The sequence below is a fragment of the Armigeres subalbatus genome, chromosome 3 (genome assembly GCF_024139115.2).
Source record: "Armigeres subalbatus isolate Guangzhou_Male chromosome 3, GZ_Asu_2, whole genome shotgun sequence".
NCBI lineage: Eukaryota > Metazoa > Arthropoda > Insecta > Diptera > Culicidae > Armigeres > Armigeres subalbatus.
Window position 1 is genome coordinate 79,344,546 of NC_085141.1, and position 20,369 is coordinate 79,364,914.

The window sequence follows — 20,369 nt, forward strand, 5'->3', positions numbered from 1 at the left end:
TTTTCGATTGAGAATGCCATCAGCGTTTTCGTGCTGCCGCCTTTGCTTTGCTGCGTCCGCTTTGCGTGAAGTCTTGTACGAAAGTGAAAATATATTTCTCTTATATATTGCTTTTCTCACCGAAGAATAGACTACCGTGCAAATTTGTCGAAGCACCAAAACAAATGCTCACACGTCCAATTGTAAAGAAATTAGCGAAAGCACAATCCAAAACATCATTCTTGCACCTTTTTTCACACTCCAAAAGCTCTTTCTTGCAGTGGAGACGTCATCCATATATGGAGAAACTATAGACACTATTGGCCCGTTTACATATAAGCTAATACTAGCCGCTAGTTCACTATCCGCTAAAATTAGCATCAAACTAGCATAATGTAAACATCAATTAGCAGCTAGTAAAAACTAGCGGGGCAAAATCAGAAGCTTCTGAATTTGACGCTAGAACTAGCAGCTAGCAGCAAACGATGTCACACACACTACCAACTCGAGTCACAAGCTGCATGCATACTGTTTTATTTTTTTCAATCAGTTTTCGTCGTTTGACAAAGTCGGATCGCGGGTCGTGCAATTTTAAAAACAAAATCAAAATGGCCGCTGAAAAATCTAACCGGAAGAAGCGTATGTCCTGTGAAGAAATTATGCAATTGTTGGAAGCGTACCGAAAAAACTACCAACTCGAGTAACAAGCTGCATGCATACTGTTTTATTTTTTTCAATCAGTTTTCGTCGTTTGACAAAGTCGGATCGCGGGTCGTGCAATTTTAAAAACAAAATCAAAATGGCCGCTGAAAAATCTAACCGGAAGAAGCGTATGTCCTGTGAAGAAATTATGCAATTGTTGGAAGCGTACCGAAAAAACGAGTGTTTGTGGAATTACAGCAATATTTTCTACAAAAACAAACAAAAAAGAATAGGAGCGTTGGAGTGGGTTAGAGAGGCAATTGGAGCAGAGTCGGTCGACGAAGTGAAACGCAGATGGAAGGTTATCAGGGACACATATAACATCGAGAAAAACAAAATAAATGCTTCCAAGAAGTCTGGAGCTGGTGCTGCGGATATCTACCATACGAAGCTTTCATGGTACAAAACCGCAAACGAGTTTTTGGCAAAGTGTGATGCTAGGGAGTCCTACAACAATATTGTAAGTATTTTTCCATCACAATCAAAACATTGACTTCGATAGTAAATGTTAAAACTGAACGGCAGAGTGCTTATACAATACCAAAGTATAGCTGCAAATCGCTAAAGGTATTTGTTTATATCTTTATTTTTTCATTTGCAGGAAGACAATTTAGCTGTCTCAGAAACTGTACCTGTAGCTCTGGTAGAGAATAGAGGACCAATAGGCTACGAATCCCTGTCATCTTCGGAATCGGTAGAGGATCCAGCAGATCAGATCAGACAGTATGAAGAGGAATATGCGAGTATGTTCGAAAACGGGGAAAATTCTCGCTCGTATGCCGATCGAAATCAGAAGTTGGCACAGACGGCACGAGATCACGCACCGGTAACTGCACCTTCCAAAAAGGTGCAAAAACGTAAAGGTCCTACCTTGCAATCATCGGCCAAAGGCAAGAAAAGTCATGAAGAAGCTTTATCTCCACACATACAAAATGCACTCAGCAAACTGGACACAATACGATCATCGGTAGCACCAACAGCAGCAACTGTTCAGGATGAATTCTATTATTTTACTCAGAACTTGGCTGCTCAACTAAGAAAACTGCCGAGGTTGACTGCCTTGATTCTGCAGGAGGAGCTACAGAGACTCGTATCTCAAGAAAGCATCAAGTACGAATCGATCATGGCGCAAAAAAATGAGAATGTTGCAGCTCGTTCCATCAACCGTCAGGCTACTCCCCATTCTCCAGCCTGTTTCGGATCAACACAAGTTTCAATAGGTGGAACTGAACGTATTTTAAATGGTGACTTGGGTCGTTCGGAATCCTCTACAATTTCCCCCAATTCAAGTTCGCCAACCGATGATGTAAATTTCGTAAGCCCGCTCGTCGAAATTACAGAAAATCCACCACTAGTTATTGAGGAGCCTATCATTGATGGATCTGAAAACGCTGGAGCCGAAGATTTAGCAACGCAAGTTGGGCTGGATATGGAAATGAACCGTACGGTACTCCAAGTGACATCGCAAGCTACTGATACAATTACGCAACGTAGTGTCCCGTATCACCAACACTTCTCCGTCCCCATATATTTTCAAGGATCAAATCAGGGATCGAATGATCATGTACAGAATCAGTTACATGATTATTATAAAATTGATCAACCAATTATTTTATCACAAATAACTGATTCAGGTTTTTCTCAGTTAAGTGGTGAACGCAACGAAAATTCTCAAGTTGAGGACAAACTAGTACAGGTAAAAATGATTATTCAGACAAACAAACATTACATTTACCATATTGATCAATTGAAATATTTTCAACAACAAGATCTGTTGACTGAATATTGTTGGGCATGCGGTACACCAGATAACGAAGTGGTAAAATGGGTAAAAACGTAACATCCTCCATGGGTACTATCAATTATCGATCATTCATGAACAATGCGAATTATGAAAATGTTTTGTTTGTTTGTCTGTTTAACTAACACGTACACATTTAAAATTTATTAACCATTCTGTTCTATTATAGATTGTGCAAGCCTCATTTGGGAACGAGCTCTAAGGATACCATGAATGCATCGCACGATTTGCTACATTTTCATGCTGTATAGTTTTTCATCCTACATATTTATTACACTGTTTTATTTATACGTTTTGTTTTTTGAATTCACTATGAAACTATTTCTTTCTTCGCTGAAAGTATATTTAACGTTGTTGTTATGCTTATTATCCTTCATTTATTCCCTTTTCAATTCAATTAATATTTTTACTATTTTGCTTTTAAAAGGCTGTGAATATTGAACTTTATTTCGATGTAGTTTTTATCCTCATCATTACACATATTTCAAATGCACTGTACATATATTACTGTATTATCGTAAGTCGAGGACAATAGTCAAAACAGTTATTTAGAATAATTTCAACTTAATAAAAAAATATTTTTTAAGAGATTCAGTCATAATTATGCACGTTCATGATCATTAAAGAAAGGGATTTCTATTGCTCCGAAATCGCAATGATATCAAGCCGAAATTAGAAGTTGTTCACTTGTTCACTTGCCTATTTCAAACGTTCCCTTTTGCAGCAAGGTTTGCCAAACTCAATAAATGTTTGGTAGATTACTTTGTTTTTTGCTCCTTGTCTACTAAAACATATGTCAAAACATCGGCAAAAGAAAGAGAAGTCCGAGGGAAACAGCAAAAAGCACGTGTCACACTTGTCCGTTTTGACAGATTTTACTATGAAAACGGGTGTAAAGGTGAAAACGTCGATTTCAACGACTGTTCAAGGAGCGACTATTTTGAACGGTCGGGTCCAATAGGAAATCCACGTACAATATATAAGGGAAAGTAAAAGTTCTCCTATTTTTTTATTTGATAATTATAATTTTTTCTCGAATTGAACCCGAAAAAGGTACCTCAGGTTTTTTTACGCGGTTGGATTTCATTATTTTTCAGTTAACCTGACCTTCAACAGCTTTATAAATAGCACATGATTTTTCTTTGATGTTTGGTGAATTTTTTCGTGGGGTTAACTCATTTTTTCATTGACGATGAAGGTCCTAAACGACTGAAACCAATCCGTGTAAAAAAACCTGGGTGTATTTTTTATGGTTATTGAATTTCTAATCTCGTGTAATAAACCATTAAAAAATCATCTAGTAATTTTTAAAATTATTGCCGTGGTATTTTTTTGAGTAAATTTGTTTTGCGATATTCCCATCAGTAAAACGAGTAAAGCACTTTGAACTCAAATTTTAGGTTGATTTATCTGTCCGTGGGTACACAGAAAAAAAAATCGTGGTAAAAAATACTATTTTGTAGACTACGCTCTGTTTTAAAACTACCATGGAATTTCAGTAAATTTTACCATGGTTTCAGAGAAATTCACCACTGTTTCAGTTCATGTGACAACATTCCGCATGGGCCACAGTTGGTTTTACTGCGCGCATGGTAAATTCAAACGGGTTTGTTTTCTGCTGAAAATCGTCGGTGCATACTCTTAAAATAACCCTCGGAATAGTAGTTTCGACCGGTTTCGACTGCAATATTTTTTCGCGTGTAGATCCCATAAAGCTCCCATAAAGCGTCTGTGCAACAAACGACCGACTAATTTGCCGACGATTTTGGAAAAAAAGTTTGACTGTAAAGTGTATCGGTGATTCAGTTCGCATATTTTTCATTATAAATAATAATTGCTCTCTGATCCTAAAAACAGTTTGATAGCGTCATATAAATTGCATAGGTGGAAAATTGAGGAATAAATTGAAAAAGTGGAAAACTGAGGAATAATTTTGGAAGCCGAAGCAACGTATAACAAATTTCCGGGCGATTTTCTGACATGGGTAAGCTGCAATGCCACAGAGCAATTTTAAATTTGGGAAAGTTCATTGATAATAATTCAAGACAAAATTTTCAAAACGACTTATCTGCTTTTGTAAACATAGGTTCAAACGTCCATTTGACGAATCTGATAGCACTCCCGCAAACCAACACCATCAACAGGTAGCTGAAGGTTTCTGCTGCCTGTTGGTGGTGTTGATTTGCGTGGGGTGCTATCATATTCGTCAAATCGATGCTTGAATCGTTGCTTACAAAAGCAGATAGGTCGTTTTAAAAATTTTGCCTTGATTTGTTATTTACATGCATTTAATAGGTCGCGTTTACTCTGGCCCTTACTTTACTGTAAATGAATGTATGTTTCCAAAACACCTCCGAAAAAACGGGAATTTTTATAGTATGTCCGTATTCTTTTGACGTCGTTTGAGATCTGTTGCCTCTAGTTGTGTTTCAAATACATCGACGAGTGAGCAACAGAAAAACCGTTCATATCCAGATTGTACGTCTTTGGGACCAGCGTGATGGTTTGGTTTCGGGTTATTGTAATACACCCAGGTTTTTTTTTACACGGTTTGGTTTTGGTCGTTTAAGACCTTCAGCGTGTATGAAGCAATGAGTTAACCCCACGAAAAAAATCACAAAAAATTAAAGAAAATTCAGGTGGTATTTAATATGCTGTGAAAATTCAGGGTAACCGAGAAATTAATGAATTCCAACCGCGTAAAAAAAAACCTGGGTGTAAATTGATGGATGGTGCACCTCAGCAGCACCAAGCAGCACGAATTAGTGCCAATATTTCTCAAATTCATAAACCGAACGTACGTCACTATAAATCACTAAATTTATTTAGAAAAATCAGATAAAAGATATTAAAACTGCGATCAAGAAACTGCTGGAGCCCTATGCTACTAGCTTTATAGGAATTCACCGTTACAAAAAATACCATGTCTTGTCGGCGGTATGTCAGTTGTCCTTTCGAATACAGAAGGAAAACAGCAACAATAGTAGAACTACGAAAATGCTGAAGACCACATCTACTGGCGATTCAGATGCTTCCATTGCCATTCGACGGCACCTGGTCCCATGAAGTGGTCCTTATACGAGTTCCGAATTGCCGCCGCATCTTTAGTGTAATTTCTTGAGCTGGAAGCTTGCATTGGTTGCATTTCAGAAATCTCATTTCTCCACGTGCCTGTAACAATAAACATTACCTTTCAATGGTGAACATATTCCCCTTTTTCTTGCATGTTACATTACCTGGAATTATGCTACAACTTTCCAAGTCTTCGTGGTCAACACAGCCGAACGGAAAGTAGGTACTTGGACTGGTTTGACGTAGCCAGTTGTGCAGGCAGCACACAGTTTTTACAATTTCGTCCACTTTTTGGGGTACCAAGTCAATCGGCCGTGTCAAAATTCTGAACCGGGACACCAATATTCCGAATGCGTTTTCTACTACCCTTCTGGCACGCGAAAGCCTGTAGTTGAAAATTATTTCACCTTCAGTCAAAGATCCATGGTGCGCATACGGTTTCATCATGTAGTGTGACAATGGAAAAGCGTCGTCTCCAACCAATACCCCTCCTTTCGGAAAACGAATGGTTCCATTTTCAATCCCCTTCTTCAAGCTACATTCACGAAAAATGGATGCGTCGTTGACTCGGCCATTCTTTCCGATATCTACATAAATAAACTTGTAGTTGGCGTCCACCAAAGCAAACAAAATCGTGCTAAAAAAGCCTTTGTAGTTATAGTAATTACTATTACTACAAGGAGGGCATTGGATTCTGACGTGTTTTCCGTCTAATGCTCCATAACAATTCGGAAAGTTCCATTTACTGTTGAATCCCTCCATCACCACTCGCCATTCTTCGGCTGTTGATGGTACCTGGAAATTTATGTTATTTTTAAGAATATGTTTCCAGGGAACTATAAATTAAATACCTGCAAGTTCTTTTTCAAAACAGTAGATATGGTCTGAAGCACTGGAACAAGAAACTGGGATATTGTTGGCTTTGGTACACGAAAACATGCCTCCAGCATGCCAAAACTGCATCCTGTGGCAAGGTAGGCAAGAACTACCTCTAATTTGAGTTTTACAGGGATTGCTTCACGGAACGTAGTATCATTCTTGGTTAAGTATGGTTTTACCAAAATAAGCAATTCATCAAACTTTTCCGGGCTCATGCGAAGGAAATTTCGGAAGGATTTTGGGTCCTCCTCTCGAGTTTCGGAAAGTAATGTTGTGCTAAACCCATACATTTTCCGGCGTGTAATCCATGGTCGCACCCACACTGATCTTTTTGACCGCTTCCGTTTCTTTTGAGCTGGCTCAGCACTTTTTAAAATTTCTATTTCCACCAAATCACAAACGATACCAAACGCAGTTGAAAAATTTTCCTCACAGGATGACATTTTGCGTAATACTGTTTCCCTATTTTGCGATTTTGTGTCATTAGCTCCATATACTGTCCGCTAGTTTATTAGCATCATGTAAACAGAATTAGCAACCAATTGGCCGTACACCAATTAATTAGCAGCTAGTTCTAGCTCATATGTAAACGGGCCATATAGGTTCCATAGACGAGCTGAGGCGAAGGCGAGTGTAGCCAAACGAACTGTCGGTTAGTGTAGCCCTAGGATAGGATGTGCCAAGTAGTCAGTAAAAATCGTACCGATTTACTGTCACAATCGTACCGGTTGCTGATTGGTTGAAAATGACAATCGATTACTTCGATTGGTGGTGGCGCGTTTTCCGTAGGGCAGCATGTTGTTAGTTTGGCCGTGTTGCAGGTTTGTAAAGTTGATATTAAGCAATGTCTGAGTTTCAGTTTTTTGGTAAAAAATAAATTAATATTGAACTGCAAACGCCATATTAATTATTCTCAAGGGTTGTAAAGGTTTAAAACTGTTGATTTTAAGCATTACGATTCACCTTTCTGTCATTTTCGATCTCGAACAAATATTTACATTAGCGAAAACTTCTCTCTGTTAGTCTTTCGCTTCTCTTACATAAATAATGAATGAAACGGAAAGAAAAACATCAAGTTTTGATTCATGATATTTGGAAGAATTTGTACCAAATTACTTTGGCTGCACTGGCGACCACCTCGTCAGAGCAACCGACTAAAAAAACAACAAGGCAGTCTCATTTGAGTTGGCACATCCTATCCTAGGTGTAGCCAAACGAGCATGACGTCACTATTGCAACCCAAGCAACGCAGCGTGTGACGTCAAATTCGCGTGGTACACTGTGAAAAAGTGGAGAAACACACATAATCGAAATAATCCAACCGTGCCTGCGCTCGTCTTTAGACGGCCGCTGCCTTGACTTTCACTGTCTGTACTCTCAGCGCCAATCAAATGTTCCTCGTAGTGCTGCTTCCACCTTTCTATCACCACACGATCGTCCGTCAAGATGCCTTTGCGGGATGCGTTGAGCTTCTGATAGAACTTGCGTGTTCCTTGAGAACGGCACAGCTGTTCCATCTCCTCGCACTCCGCTTCTTCCAGGCGGCGTTTCTTCTCCTGAAAAAGGCGGGTCTGCTGTCTCCGCTTCTGCCTATAACGTTCCACGTTCTGCCGGGTACCTTGCTGCAGTGCGACCGTCCTTCTCCAGAATCTGTCTGCACTCTTCGTCGAATTAATCGTTCCGTCAACTTCGTCCCACATACCCGACGTTCTTCTCCGCTGCGTCGTTAATGGCTGCTTTGGCTGTATTCCAGCAGTCCTCAAGAGCGGCCCCATCGAGATCACCCTCTTCCGGTATCGCTGCCTCGAGATGCTGCTCGTATACATTGGCGACATCAGGTTGTTTCAGTCGCTCTAGGTCGTACCGCGGCGGTCGTCGGTACCGAACATTGTTGATGACGGATAGTTTTGGGCAGGGATGGGAGAAATCAAATTTTCAAAAAATCTAGGATGATCAAAACTTACCCGCGATCTTACTTTTGAATTATTAATTGATAAAAACTCGCTAGCAATTGAGAATCGTTTAAAAATCGTATCTTGATTTGAAGCATTTACCGTTACATTATAAACACTTTTTCCTTACTACCATGAAACCATAACGCCAAATAGAAGATATAACGGGACTACTGACAATTAGCTGATATTAGTAAAGAATCATGTTTGAATGAAAAATCTGTGTTTATTATCGTAAGAGTACAACATTTTAGAAGTTATCGCCGGTAACAACTCGCCTACTGTTTTCACGTGAAAAGTTTTCACATGAAAATTGCAATCATTATCGTCTGATAATGATTCAGCACAACACTGGTTTTGGGCGCAGTTCAACCATCACCAGATAGTGGTCAGAGCCGGAGAAGTGGCGTCCATCAATCAGAACATGATTCTGTCTGCAGTGGTGATCTCCACGTGTACCGATACGGAAGGCTGTGTTGGGAGTAGGTGCTGCGATTGGCCATATTCTTGGAGGCGGCGAAATCAATTAGTCGTAGGCCGTTTTCGTTCGTCAGCCGGTGAGCGCTTCCCCAATAGTCGGTCTAAACTCCTCCTCTTGGCCAACCTGAGCGTTCAAATCTCATTTGATGATTTTGTCGTCGTGGCTTGGGCAGTTGTCGTACTCACGTTCCAGCTGCGCGTAGAATGCGTCCTTATCATCATCAGTGCTTCCGGAGTGTGGGCTATGGACGTTGATTATGCTGAAGTTGAAAACCGGCCTTTGATCCTCAACCTGCACATTCTTTCACTGATCGGCCACCACCTGATCACAAAAACTCGAGTTTCCATCAAATCCGATCGAAAGTCAGCAGAGCAGGGATTGAACTTCATTTAGTATTCAGCCAATAACTCATTCCAGAGGCGGAATTCCGAATAAACTTTGTCGGCCGAACATTTGCAAAGGTACATAGAAGACAAAGTACATGCTACTGGACGGAACCGAGCGCGACAAAGCCTGTCTAGGAAGCAGTGTTACGATAGACGGGGATACTTTCGAGGTGGTCGCATCATCTGTGGAAGTCGGGCCTACTACGTGCTTCAGAAGCAACTGGGGTCAAAAAAGATTCACATCCGCACCATGTACAAAACGCTTAAAAGACCGGTTTTCTTCTACCGACATGAAACTTGGACCACGTTCGAGATGGACTTGCAAGCAGTATTCGAGAGACGGGTGCTTAGGTCCATCTTTGATGGTGTGGGACGCATTCGAGGATGGAGAGATGCGACCTCGAACCGTGTATTGTGGCGTCAAATTATTTATGCAGTGTTCAGGTGTAAGCTAAATAAATGAAATAAAGTAGCACAGAATCGGTAGTTTAGTTAGAATCTTCTTTTTGTTCATTTTCAGTGCTGTAAACAGTAGGTTCTTTTAGATCTGATAATAGTTTATTAAAATGCAACATTCCTATTATATATGAGATTCTAATATATGAATATCATCCATTTTAAAATATTCAGATTCAGACAACTCCTATACCTAGTTTTAAATTATTGTATTCGAGCAGTTGTTCAGGCTTATTATACGAATGGATGGAGGCAAAAACATTTCCTACAAATGAGAATGATCAATTCCTTCGAATTGATTGACATTGAAAAGTCGATACGTTTTCACTTCATTCTAGACGCGTAATAAGCCCAATTGTGATGGCAAATGCTATTCAATCCATTTTCCCGTCTTTCTGAACTTCTTTAGCTAATGCAGACAGATCTGGATACAAAACTGCTGCTGGGACGACTCGCTGCTGCGATGTGACAACCCCATTAGATGTTCCTTCGCCAGCGGCATTGTCTACTTCAGGAATAGCGGGTCTATAACCGGCCACCAGCGCTTTGCCGGCATTCTTCGCTGTTCGCTTAGCAATTCCCTTTGGCGTGATGTAGTTCATGTTGTGACTCACATTGATAACGTTACCCACCGTATCTAGTGAGCTTCCCACAACCTGCCCTGCCTCCGGTCCATATTTGTGCTGCACAATTTGCACGGTACTGTTGCTCAAGCTACCGCCCAAAATTGATGCGGATTTTTCCAGTCCGGCATAAACGGTTCCAAAGCCTTCCACTGCACCAGCGCAAATGGTTAGCGCTCCATGAACCTTCTCCGTAGCGTCTTCCGCACTAATTCCGGTGCTGTACGATAAAAGATCCGAGCCATGCTTCTGAATGTGCGGAGCTAGAAAACGACCCAAGGCCATTGTAGCGCTTCCTACTTTTCCCGCGACATAACTGGTTACGTTAACTGCCGTTCCGGTTACGGATTTGGCTATTTCGATACCCGTTTTGACATTACTGGGCACTTGAGCTGGGCCTTCATCGGGCGACTTTCGGATCTTTGATATGAGATAAGGTGTGCTGTAGGAAATAAACTCCCCGGTTTTCTCCGCACCCTTTACCAATCCTTGCGATACGTAGAAAGCTCCCTTGATGATGTTCGCCGAAACTGTGGTACTTGTGCTTCGTTTTGCCCGGGTCATGCCGAACTGAACTGCTCCTCCTTGAGTCACGATACCATGCAGAAAAGCAATGAAAATTTCCAGCACGACATCATCTGCTTCCGGAGGTATGACTAATCCAATGGTTCTGCCGTGCTCCGATGTCAAGTCCGGTATTATGAATGCTCCATATTCAGTCCGGTAGCATGGTGACACTCCTGGGATCAGCGGATAGATAAATGAAGGATCAACGGCTCGATGCTCTTCTACTGGACTGATGACAACGACGCCCTCTTGTGCTTCTACCGCTTGGTCCAGAGGTTCCTCAGCGTTCTCGATTCTGATAGAAGCAGATGTTGGAATAACCTGTGTTAAAGTTTTTCTTAGAAAATCAAAATGCAGGGAAGCAATACAATGGTAACATACCTGAACAAAAACCGTACTTTCCAACTTCTTGACATCATCCTTTTCGATTCGCACAATTCTCAGCGTTGAGTCTTCCATTGTTCTGGATACCACTCCATCGGGTTCAATATAATACATTTTGACACCATCGCATGAGAACAACAATTCCAAATTATTCGGCCCACCGATTTGATCATTATTGCATTGCATCTGACATAAAGCGTGCGCCAGCTCGGTATAAGTTCTGGGTCTCAACGTATCGCCAGACCCACCAGCAGCCGCATCTCCGTTCTTCAATGCCTCAGCATCCTGCTGATCAACCTTACTACCGATCTGACCAACGCGCTGGAGCACCTCCCCGCGTGTGCACTTCATCTTGTGGATCATCTTAACCGCCTTGTTCCAGCTTTCGTCCTTTTGGAAGTTATCTGGAATTTCAACCGGGATGGCCAACGCTTTATCGATGACCCGTATACCATCCTTGTAATCCTTTAACGCCAAATCTGGTCTTTCGCGTTCCTCAAACTTGATGGCACGCTCAATTATGCGGTACGCTTCATCGTGAGCCTCCTTGATGCTGGCGAACGTTCGCGCCCACTGCTTTTCCGGTGAGTTGAACATGACTGTTGGGGAGTCGGTTTTTTACGGGCGAACCTGAAAAGGAATAATTAAAAAGTGATTAGTGCATGCCGCAATCCGTGTAATGTAATTAGGTAGTGAAATTAAATTCTTCCTTATTTATGTATGCAGTTTAAACATGTATATCCATTTGATTTTTTTTCGGAATACTTTGGTTTCAATTTTTTTTCTCAAGTATGTATGTAAATTAGTGTGGGAAAAACTTTTTTCAATTTTTTTTGATGATATTTGATGCCCTGATGCTCTGGACGAAATTTCAGCCAAATCGGTCAACGTTTGGGCGGTGCTTAACTCGTTGGAAGTTTATATGCAAAAATGTATGCAGAAACATCCAAAAACAGTAAATTGCAGCTGGACTACACAACTTACGATGAAGAACTATGATACTCATTTAAGATCTTGGATAATTTAATATGAATTTCTATGAAAAAAAAACTATACATCCTTATTTTACAATATTATATCTGTTCAGATCTACGTTCTCCGATCTGGAAAAGGCATATCTGTTAAGTTACAAAAGGCCGAGTTTTGTTGAATAGTGAAAACTAATCATCTGAACTTGTAAGGACATTCTATTAAAAAACTGTATAAGAATTTGATCAACTATTTTTCGTAAATTGACCATTTGTCCCGAACTGAAAAGTATCCTGCGAAATGTACCGCGTTTCCCTTATATCAAGATAATGTTCCGCCAAATAAAAAAATATTGGAAAATATCAGTCATTTATAGCAGTGTGGGCCCTCCTTAGCCGTGCGGCAAGATGCGCGGCTACAAAACAAGACCATGTTAAGGGTGGCTGGGTTCGATTCCCGGTGCCGGTCTAGGCAATTTTCGGTTTGGAAATTGTCTCGACTTCCCTATGCCTTCAAAAGTATCATCGTGTTAGCCTCATGATATATGAATGCAGAAATGGTAACTTGGCTTAGAATCCTTGCAGTTAATAACTGTGGAAGTGCTTAATGAACACTATGCTGCGAGGCGGCAATGGGGAATGTAATGCCAATGAGAAGATAAGAAGAAGTGGGATTCGCGGCGATAGGCACAAGGACGTTAGGCATAATGGGCGATAGCCATAACGTATGTTTGGCATTGTTTTATCTATGCAATTATAGGATCTTTCGTCGGAAAATAATAAGAACTAACGTTCAAGTTCATAGTCTAAAAGGAACTGTTTATTCAACCGTATATCACGAAAGCAGAGCCCTGCTTCAAGCTAAACTGTAACTCTTCTCTGAGCACCCAATCAGTGGGTTGCGTCGGTTTAACCGAACGCCTAGTTACTACAGGCATAATGTACGTTAGGCATAAAGGTTTTAGGGGGGAGGGGGTCTAAGATGTTGTGACAGTACATGGGGAAGGGGAAGGATGGTTAGTCGGACACCTACTTAAGAAAGATGCAGAGAACTCTACGACCTCTCATAGGTGCCACGGGAAGTTTTGGGATTGTGTGGGAGGTTATAACAGGAATCGTTTTGGTAGAACGTGAGACACAGAAAGAACATAGATAGAAATACAAAGTAGGACAGGGACGAGCCTGGAATTGAACCCACGACCTCGTGCTTATAAGGCAGAAGCGGTAGCCACTAGACCACCGAGCTTGTCTCTCATTGGTTGGATTTAGGAGCATACAAATATTATTTTATTTATTTAGTTTACATCTAAACAGATAACACTAAAAAACAATTGACGCCACAATACACGGTTCGAGGTCGCATCTCTCCATCCTCAAATGCGTCCCACGCTCGCCAAGTCGTTTTGCACCTGGTTTGCCCACCTCGCTCGCTGCGCTCCACGCCGTCTCGTACCTGCCGGATCGGAAGCCAACACCATCTTTGCAGGGTTGCTGTTCGGCATTCTTGCAACATGTGGCGAATCTTTTTCGACCGCAGTTTCTTCTGGAGCCCGTAGTAGGCCCGACTTCCACAGATTATACGCCTTCGTATTTCACGACTAACGTTGTTGTCAGCCGTTAGCAAGGATCCGAGGTAGAAGAATTCCTCAACCACCTCGAAGGTATCCCCGTCTATCGTAACCCTGCTTCCCAGGCGGGCCCTGTCGCGCTCGGTTCCGCGCACAAGCATGTACTTTGTCTTTGACGCATTCATCACCAGTCCAACTTTTGTTGCTTCACGTTTCAGGCACCTTTACAAATGTTCGGCCGAGAATATCCATGTCAGCGGCGAAACAAATAAATTGACTGGATCTTTTGGAAATCGTACCCCGGCTGTTACACCCGGCTCTCCGCATGGCACCTTCTAGAGCAATGTTGAACAACAGGCACGAAGGTCCATCACCTTGTCTTAGTCCCCGGCGCGATTCGAACGAACTGGAGTGTTCGTCCGAAATCTTCACACAGTTTTGCAGACCATCCATCGTTGCTTTGATCAGTCTGGTAAGCTTTCCAGGGAAGATGATCTGGGATATCACTTTCCCTTTCTTCCACTTCTTCTCCGGTAGCTGTTCAGTTTCCCAGATTCAGATTCTGACTATCAGCTTGTGCAGGCAAGTGGCTAGCTTTTCCGAGCCCATTTTGATAAGCTCAGCTCCAATACCATCCTTACCAGCTGCTTTATTGTTCTTTAGCTGTTGGATGGCATCCTTAACTTCCCTCAAGGTGGGGGCTGGTTGGCTTCCATCGTCCGCTGAACTGACTTAGTCATCTCCTCCGCTGCCTGTTTTTTACTAGGGAGAATGCATTTACACACTAACCCAGTACACGTGCATTGTAGTTGCCAAACTACCACAGGGAAGTGTACTGGAGTGTCGGACTCGACCATACCGGTAATACCGACTAAACTCCCTTGGGCTCCACCATCGTTTCCCCCAGGAACTACCTCCCAGTACTACTTCTGGGGGATGGCAGTACTAAACGTACTCGCTCATTCTCGCTCACACAGGCATCCGTCCCATGCGAGTCTGACTTGGGTGCTCGCTCTATCGCACCCTCAAACACACCCTACATACTCTGTTGCACCTCTGTCATGCCGTGTGGGTCTGACTTGTGTGCCCACCCTTCCCAGTCAACACAAACTCGTATATGATGCCTCATAAGATGCTAAAGTGGAGGCGATATACGCACAAGTTGTATGGGGAAGTACGTATATCGCCTCCACTCTAGCATCTTATATGATATCCTATACGATCTTGTGTTGACTGGGTTCTCATGCCATGTGGGTCTAACTTGTATGCCCACCCAAACCCTTGATTCACGCTCATGCACTCCATGCTTGCACACACGCTAACGCTCCTATGAGTCTGACTTGTGTGCTCACCTCTATCATGCCGTGCGGGTCTAACTTTTGTGCCCACCCTTCTCATGCCATGTGGGACTGACTTGTATGCCCACCTTTATCATACCATGTGAGACTGCTCACCTCTTTCATTCAGTTCGCGCTGACACATACTTCTCTAGTCATTCGACCTAACACTCCCTCTGGCATCCCTTGTGGGACATTTCACTTAGGTTCCCACTTCTGACATACCATGTGAGTCTGACTCACCTCGCTCAACCCACTCATGCCAATTTCACTGCCTGTACTGTCACATGGCGCTGAGACCATTCAAATGTTCCTCGTAGTGCTGCTTCCACCTTTCGATCACCACACGTTCGTCCGTCAAGATGCTCCCATCCTTATCCCGGCACATTTCGGCTCGCGGCACGAAGCCGTTGCGGAATGCACAGAGCTTCTGATAGAACTTGCGTGTTTCTTGAGAACGGCACAGCTGTTTCATCTCCTCGCACTCAGCTTTTTGCAGGCGGCATTTCTTCTCCTGAAAAAGGCGGGTCTGCTGTCTCCCCTTCCGTCTATAACGTTTCACGTTCTGCCGGGTACCTTGCTGCAGCGCGACCGCCCACTCTTCGTCGAACCAATCGTTCCGTCGACTTCGATCCACATATCCGACGTTGTTCTCCGCTGCGTCGTTAATGGCTGCTTTGACTGTATTCCAGCAGTCCTCAAGAGGGGCCCCATCGAGCTCACCCTCTTCCAGCAACGCTGCCTCGAGATGCTGCGCGTATACATTGGCGACATCAGGTTGCTTCAGTTCGCTCTAGGTCGTACCGCGGCGGCCGTCAGTACCGGAAATTGTTGATGACGGATAGTTTTGGGCGCAGTTTCACCATCACCAGATAGTGGTCAGAGTCGATGTTAGCGCCACGATATGTCTTGACGTCGATAATGTCGGAGAAGTGCCGTCCATCAATCAGAACGTGGTCGATTTGTGATTCTGTCTGCAGTGGTTATCTCCTAGTGTACCGATACGGAAGGCTGTGTTGGAAGTAGGTGCTGCGAATGGCCATATTCTTGGAGGCGGCGAAAACAATTAGGCCGTTTTCTTTCGTCAGCCGGTGAGCGCTGAACTTGCCAATAGTCGGTCTAAACTCTTCTTGGCCAACCTGAGCGTTCAAATCTCCTATGATGATTTTAACGTCGTGGCTTGGCAGCTGTCGTACTCACGTTCCAGCTGCGTGTAGAATTCGTCCTAATCATCATCAGTGCTTCCGTAGTGTGGGCTATGGACGTTGATTATGCTGAAGTTGAAGAACCGGCCTTGGATCCTCAACCTGCACATTTTTTCATTGATCGGCCACCACCCGATCACGCGCCTTTGCATATGGCCCATCACTATGAAAGCTGTTTTCCAGCTCGTGTGTGTTGCCGCCAGGCTTGTAAAATGTCATCTGCATGTCATTTGACTAATTTATTCATAACTTTCTTCAGAAGCCAAATTTACTTCAAAATTTTAGATGTATGCATAACGCTTGAGTAGTGCTATATTTTTGTCCTATAGGGTACATTGCTCTAAATCAAGACAAAATTTTCAAAACGACTTATCTGCTTTTGTAAACAAAGATTCAAACGACGATTTGACGAATCTGATAGCTCTCCCACGCAAACCAACACCATCAATAGGCAGGTGAAGGATTCCGCGTGTTGGTGTTGGTTTGCGTGGGAGAGCTATCAGATTCGTTAAATCTTTGTTTGAATCTTTGTTTACAAAAGCAGATAAGTCGTTTTGAAAATTTTGTATATAACATCTGAGGCTAGAGAATGAAATCTCTCCAAAATGTCAAGTGTCATTTGACATAATGTCATTTGAATGACATTTTGCCTCCCACGCCCCAGATTACATATTTACAGCAATGTCTTGTTAGACAAAATTGTAGCCACATTTAAGCGCTATAATTTCATCATACTTGATAGTTGATAGCTAACTACTGTAAAAAGTTCTGGGAAAATTATACAAACGAATGCAAATGACATTTTACAACACTGGTTGCCGCAGCTCTGGTAGATGGTATGATTACCTCTAAACGTTCGTATTATTGATCCTTTCCAACAAACCTCCTGCACCGCTACGATGCCGAATCCACGGTCCTTGAGCACATCGGCGAGTATGCGTGTGCTCCCGATGAAGTTGAGAGGTTTGCAGATCCACGAACCGAGTTTCCAATCGCTAGTCCCGTGTTCATTGCGTGTGTTTTTTAAAGGCTGGCTTGCAGGGCCTGACACCAAAGCTCCTAAATTTCCGGAGAACCATTCCTTCTTATTTCCGGTGGACCATGGTGCAGAGTTTCACTTAGAGTCCCACGCTGGCACTCGGACGATGATCGGCCACCACTAATATGGAGAACAGACGCTGTTGTGAGCCGCTCTTAACATGGAAAACAGACGCTAAGTAATTCCTTCAGTTTGATACATATACATGCAATGGCGGGCATAGAACAACTTTCAATTAATAACTGAGGAAATGCTAATAGAATACTAAGTTGGAAAGCTGGCCAAGTTCCAGTTGGAATGTAGAGTCTTTGAAGAAGAAGATGAAGATGTTGTTGGTCCTAGGCATCACCATCCTGTATGCATCCCCCACGGAGTATTGTTGGCCATACTACACATCTCTTTAAAGCAGTCTCGCTTACTACATTTTATTTCATTGTTCAGAGCTTTGCTCGCTGTTTGGAACACCCGGCGTCTATCTAGGTTTTAGCACGTCCCAACCTGACCAAAAAAATGTATTTCCTAATGGTCACTATCAGTATACCCTTCGTGAACCCTTCAGGCTCCACCGTCCATCAAAAGATCACATCGATTCAGCGCTGCAGAAGATCACATCGATTCATGACTTACCGTTCGGTTGTCTGAACGTTGACGCTTTCAGCAGGGCTACGTTTAGTATCGTTAGAAACTCTAGCAGTTAGTGAACCGAGTGGTCACTGCCCACGCGTTGAAGTCACCTGCTACAACTAATGGTTTAGCACGTTTTAGTCCAGTCTTGTAGTCTCGCTAGTTACTGCTCTATGCTCCATCTAGGAGGGCAGTAGCAGCTACAAAAAAAGTTTACCTTTGCTATAATGACAAAACCCTGATCATCAGGATATGACATTATCTCCTGGATGGGGTACCACCCGCAAGTCCAGATAACCATTGGTCTGGTCTTGTCCGCAGTTCAACTGCCGTTCACGGCAGGGATGCAATATAGGTCGGACAGCAGAGCGACATCAGTTTTATTCCCATAGACAGATTGTTGTAGCAGCGCTTGTGTTGCTTCGCAGTGGTTGCATGAACTATTTAAAATATGTTTACGCGGCATTTGAAAGAGCAACTCATTTTCTTCGTGTGCTTCATTCTGAGATAACTTTGCTTCTAATGTCTGTTTACTAAATGGTCGGGGTTCAGTCAAACCGCACCAAGCGGCTTTTCGACTGACTTGTGATATTTTGTTCGTACAAGGACAACGGAAATAGTTTCATATCAATTTAAGCATACATTTGCATACATATCCTCAGTTATGGGGTTGAGGGATATTCGATACGATTTGCGATCAATTAAATCTGCTAACCGAAAGTTTGAGCAGAAAAATCGGTAATTTTTCAATGGTGCTTGGTGTGATTTGGCTGAACCCCGACCAAATGTACATTCTATATACATAAAAATGAATTTCTGTCTGCCTGACCCTCATAGACTCGAAAACTACTGAATCGATCGGCTTGAAAAATTTGTATGCATAAGTTTTTGAGGACAGGGAAGGTTCTTAATATGGTTTGAGACCCCTTCCCTTTTTGGAAAGGGGGCTCCCATACAAATGAAACACAAAAAGAATCAAATCTGGCATGTGGAGGTTTTGGAAGACAAGATATGTTTTTCCCCTTTATGGAGAGGGGTGCTCTCATACAAATGATCCAGACATTTCTGCATAACTCAAGAACTAATTAGAATATAAATCAATTTTAGGCGAAACGAAGTTCGTCGGGTCTGCTAGAGTTACATAATATCACAAAGTCTAGGAATGTGTAGGTATTTATTATCATCAAAACATTATCAGCAAAAGGTTGTTTTATAATTTAAAAAAACCTCCCTTCATCAATCACTTCTTATATTCTGACCTTTGACGAGTTAAATTTTCGTGATTTTACCTTTTTCTTTGATGATAGATGATATCGTTCATTCGTTCCGCTAGCCTATATCAACAAGTGGCACTTCTGATTCATTCTAGACACACTCACTTCGACCAGGCAACAGCCCCAGCTGAGCGATTGTTGAGAAATTAACCAACGTATATACCTACACAGCCAACTACTGAACGCCAAGACGAAAATCGAATTCATCAGCAATAACAACAGACACGAAACTTGATACTTGATAGCGGCTACGTACATATGGATTCTTCAGCAGCCAAAAAAATGCTTTTACATGCACTAATGATGAATCGTGTAACTTTATTAACTTTTGCATTGGTTTGTCAACAACGATTCAAAAATAAGCATGACAAACAGCTTTCTGATGCAATCCGCTCGATGATGTTTATTATTTTTATACAAACTTCACCACGTCATAGTTCCTATTGGACTTCGAGCCTTACTATCATTGCGTGTCGTGACCAAAGGTTATGAATGATCGCGTAATGTTAACTTGTTACCGACAAGGCGAGTGCACTCATTAGAACAGTGAAAATTTTAATAATCGCGTGATGCACTGTGAGTCACAATCAACATCATCCTGTACGGTACATAGTTTGGGCCCAAGATCACAAGCAGTAACTGCTATGCCTAATAATATTCATTTATCATGCTATTTACTTACGGTTTTTTTTTTCTAGACGAGCAAGGAATATTAATAGAGATTCACTAATCACTGAATTAGTTTGTTTTACTAAGAGATTCTTGTTAGATTAATACTAACTAAGATTAAAATTCACTAAACCATTTTACACACTTTTTTCGGATGCCTCGCAGAACAACACGACCTTCACTGCCATACGACGCAGCGAAAATGAAATGAATTCTCAAGCAAGCATACCATTCTCTATTCTGACGATGTTGATAGTGGTTAGCTGCGCAATCTCAGTGTTACCGGTGTCACTGACAATGATATTATAGCGACGTTTTTATAGCTGTGATGTCGTGCACCATTCAATTAATAGGTACACAATATGTTTTCAAAGGAAAAAAATGGGTACGATTTAAGTTGCGA

The 20,369-nt window shown here is 42.2% G+C and overlaps 3 protein-coding genes across 4 annotated transcripts; 1 reads left to right on the forward strand and 2 right to left on the reverse strand.

The window, feature by feature from the left end:
- The first annotated feature begins 725 nt into the window (after positions 1 to 725).
- On the forward strand, positions 726 to 2,684 carry LOC134221757 (uncharacterized). Its single transcript, XM_062700943.1, has 3 exons — positions 726 to 1,141; positions 1,283 to 2,377; positions 2,652 to 2,684. Exons 1-3 carry the CDS (start codon positions 779 to 781, stop codon positions 2,682 to 2,684), a joined length of 1,491 nt encoding a protein of 496 aa, XP_062556927.1. The 5' UTR covers positions 726 to 778.
- Positions 2,685 to 5,290: 2,606 nt separating this feature from the next.
- LOC134223740 (uncharacterized) lies at positions 5,291 to 7,006 on the reverse strand. The gene is made up of 3 exons (XM_062702930.1): positions 6,406 to 7,006; positions 5,719 to 6,349; positions 5,291 to 5,653 (listed from the first exon to the last, which is right to left on the reverse strand). The coding sequence occupies exons 1-3, from the start codon at positions 6,874 to 6,876 to the stop codon at positions 5,496 to 5,498; spliced, it is 1,260 nt and encodes a 419-aa protein (XP_062558914.1). The 5' UTR covers positions 6,877 to 7,006; the 3' UTR covers positions 5,291 to 5,495.
- Positions 7,007 to 9,788: 2,782 nt separating this feature from the next.
- Positions 9,789 to 20,171, reverse strand: LOC134221140 (protein spartin). 2 transcript variants are annotated; one of them, XM_062700328.1, is made up of 3 exons: positions 19,980 to 20,171; positions 11,280 to 11,912; positions 9,789 to 11,219 (listed from the first exon to the last, which is right to left on the reverse strand). In XM_062700328.1, the coding sequence occupies exons 2-3, from the start codon at positions 11,877 to 11,879 to the stop codon at positions 10,083 to 10,085; spliced, it is 1,737 nt and encodes a 578-aa protein (XP_062556312.1). In that variant the 5' UTR covers positions 11,880 to 11,912; positions 19,980 to 20,171; the 3' UTR covers positions 9,789 to 10,082. The 2 variants fall into 2 exon arrangements, with proteins under 2 accessions (XP_062556312.1, XP_062556313.1); XM_062700329.1 differs by having other exon boundaries at positions 20,112 to 20,131.
- Positions 20,172 to 20,369: the final 198 nt, after the last annotated feature.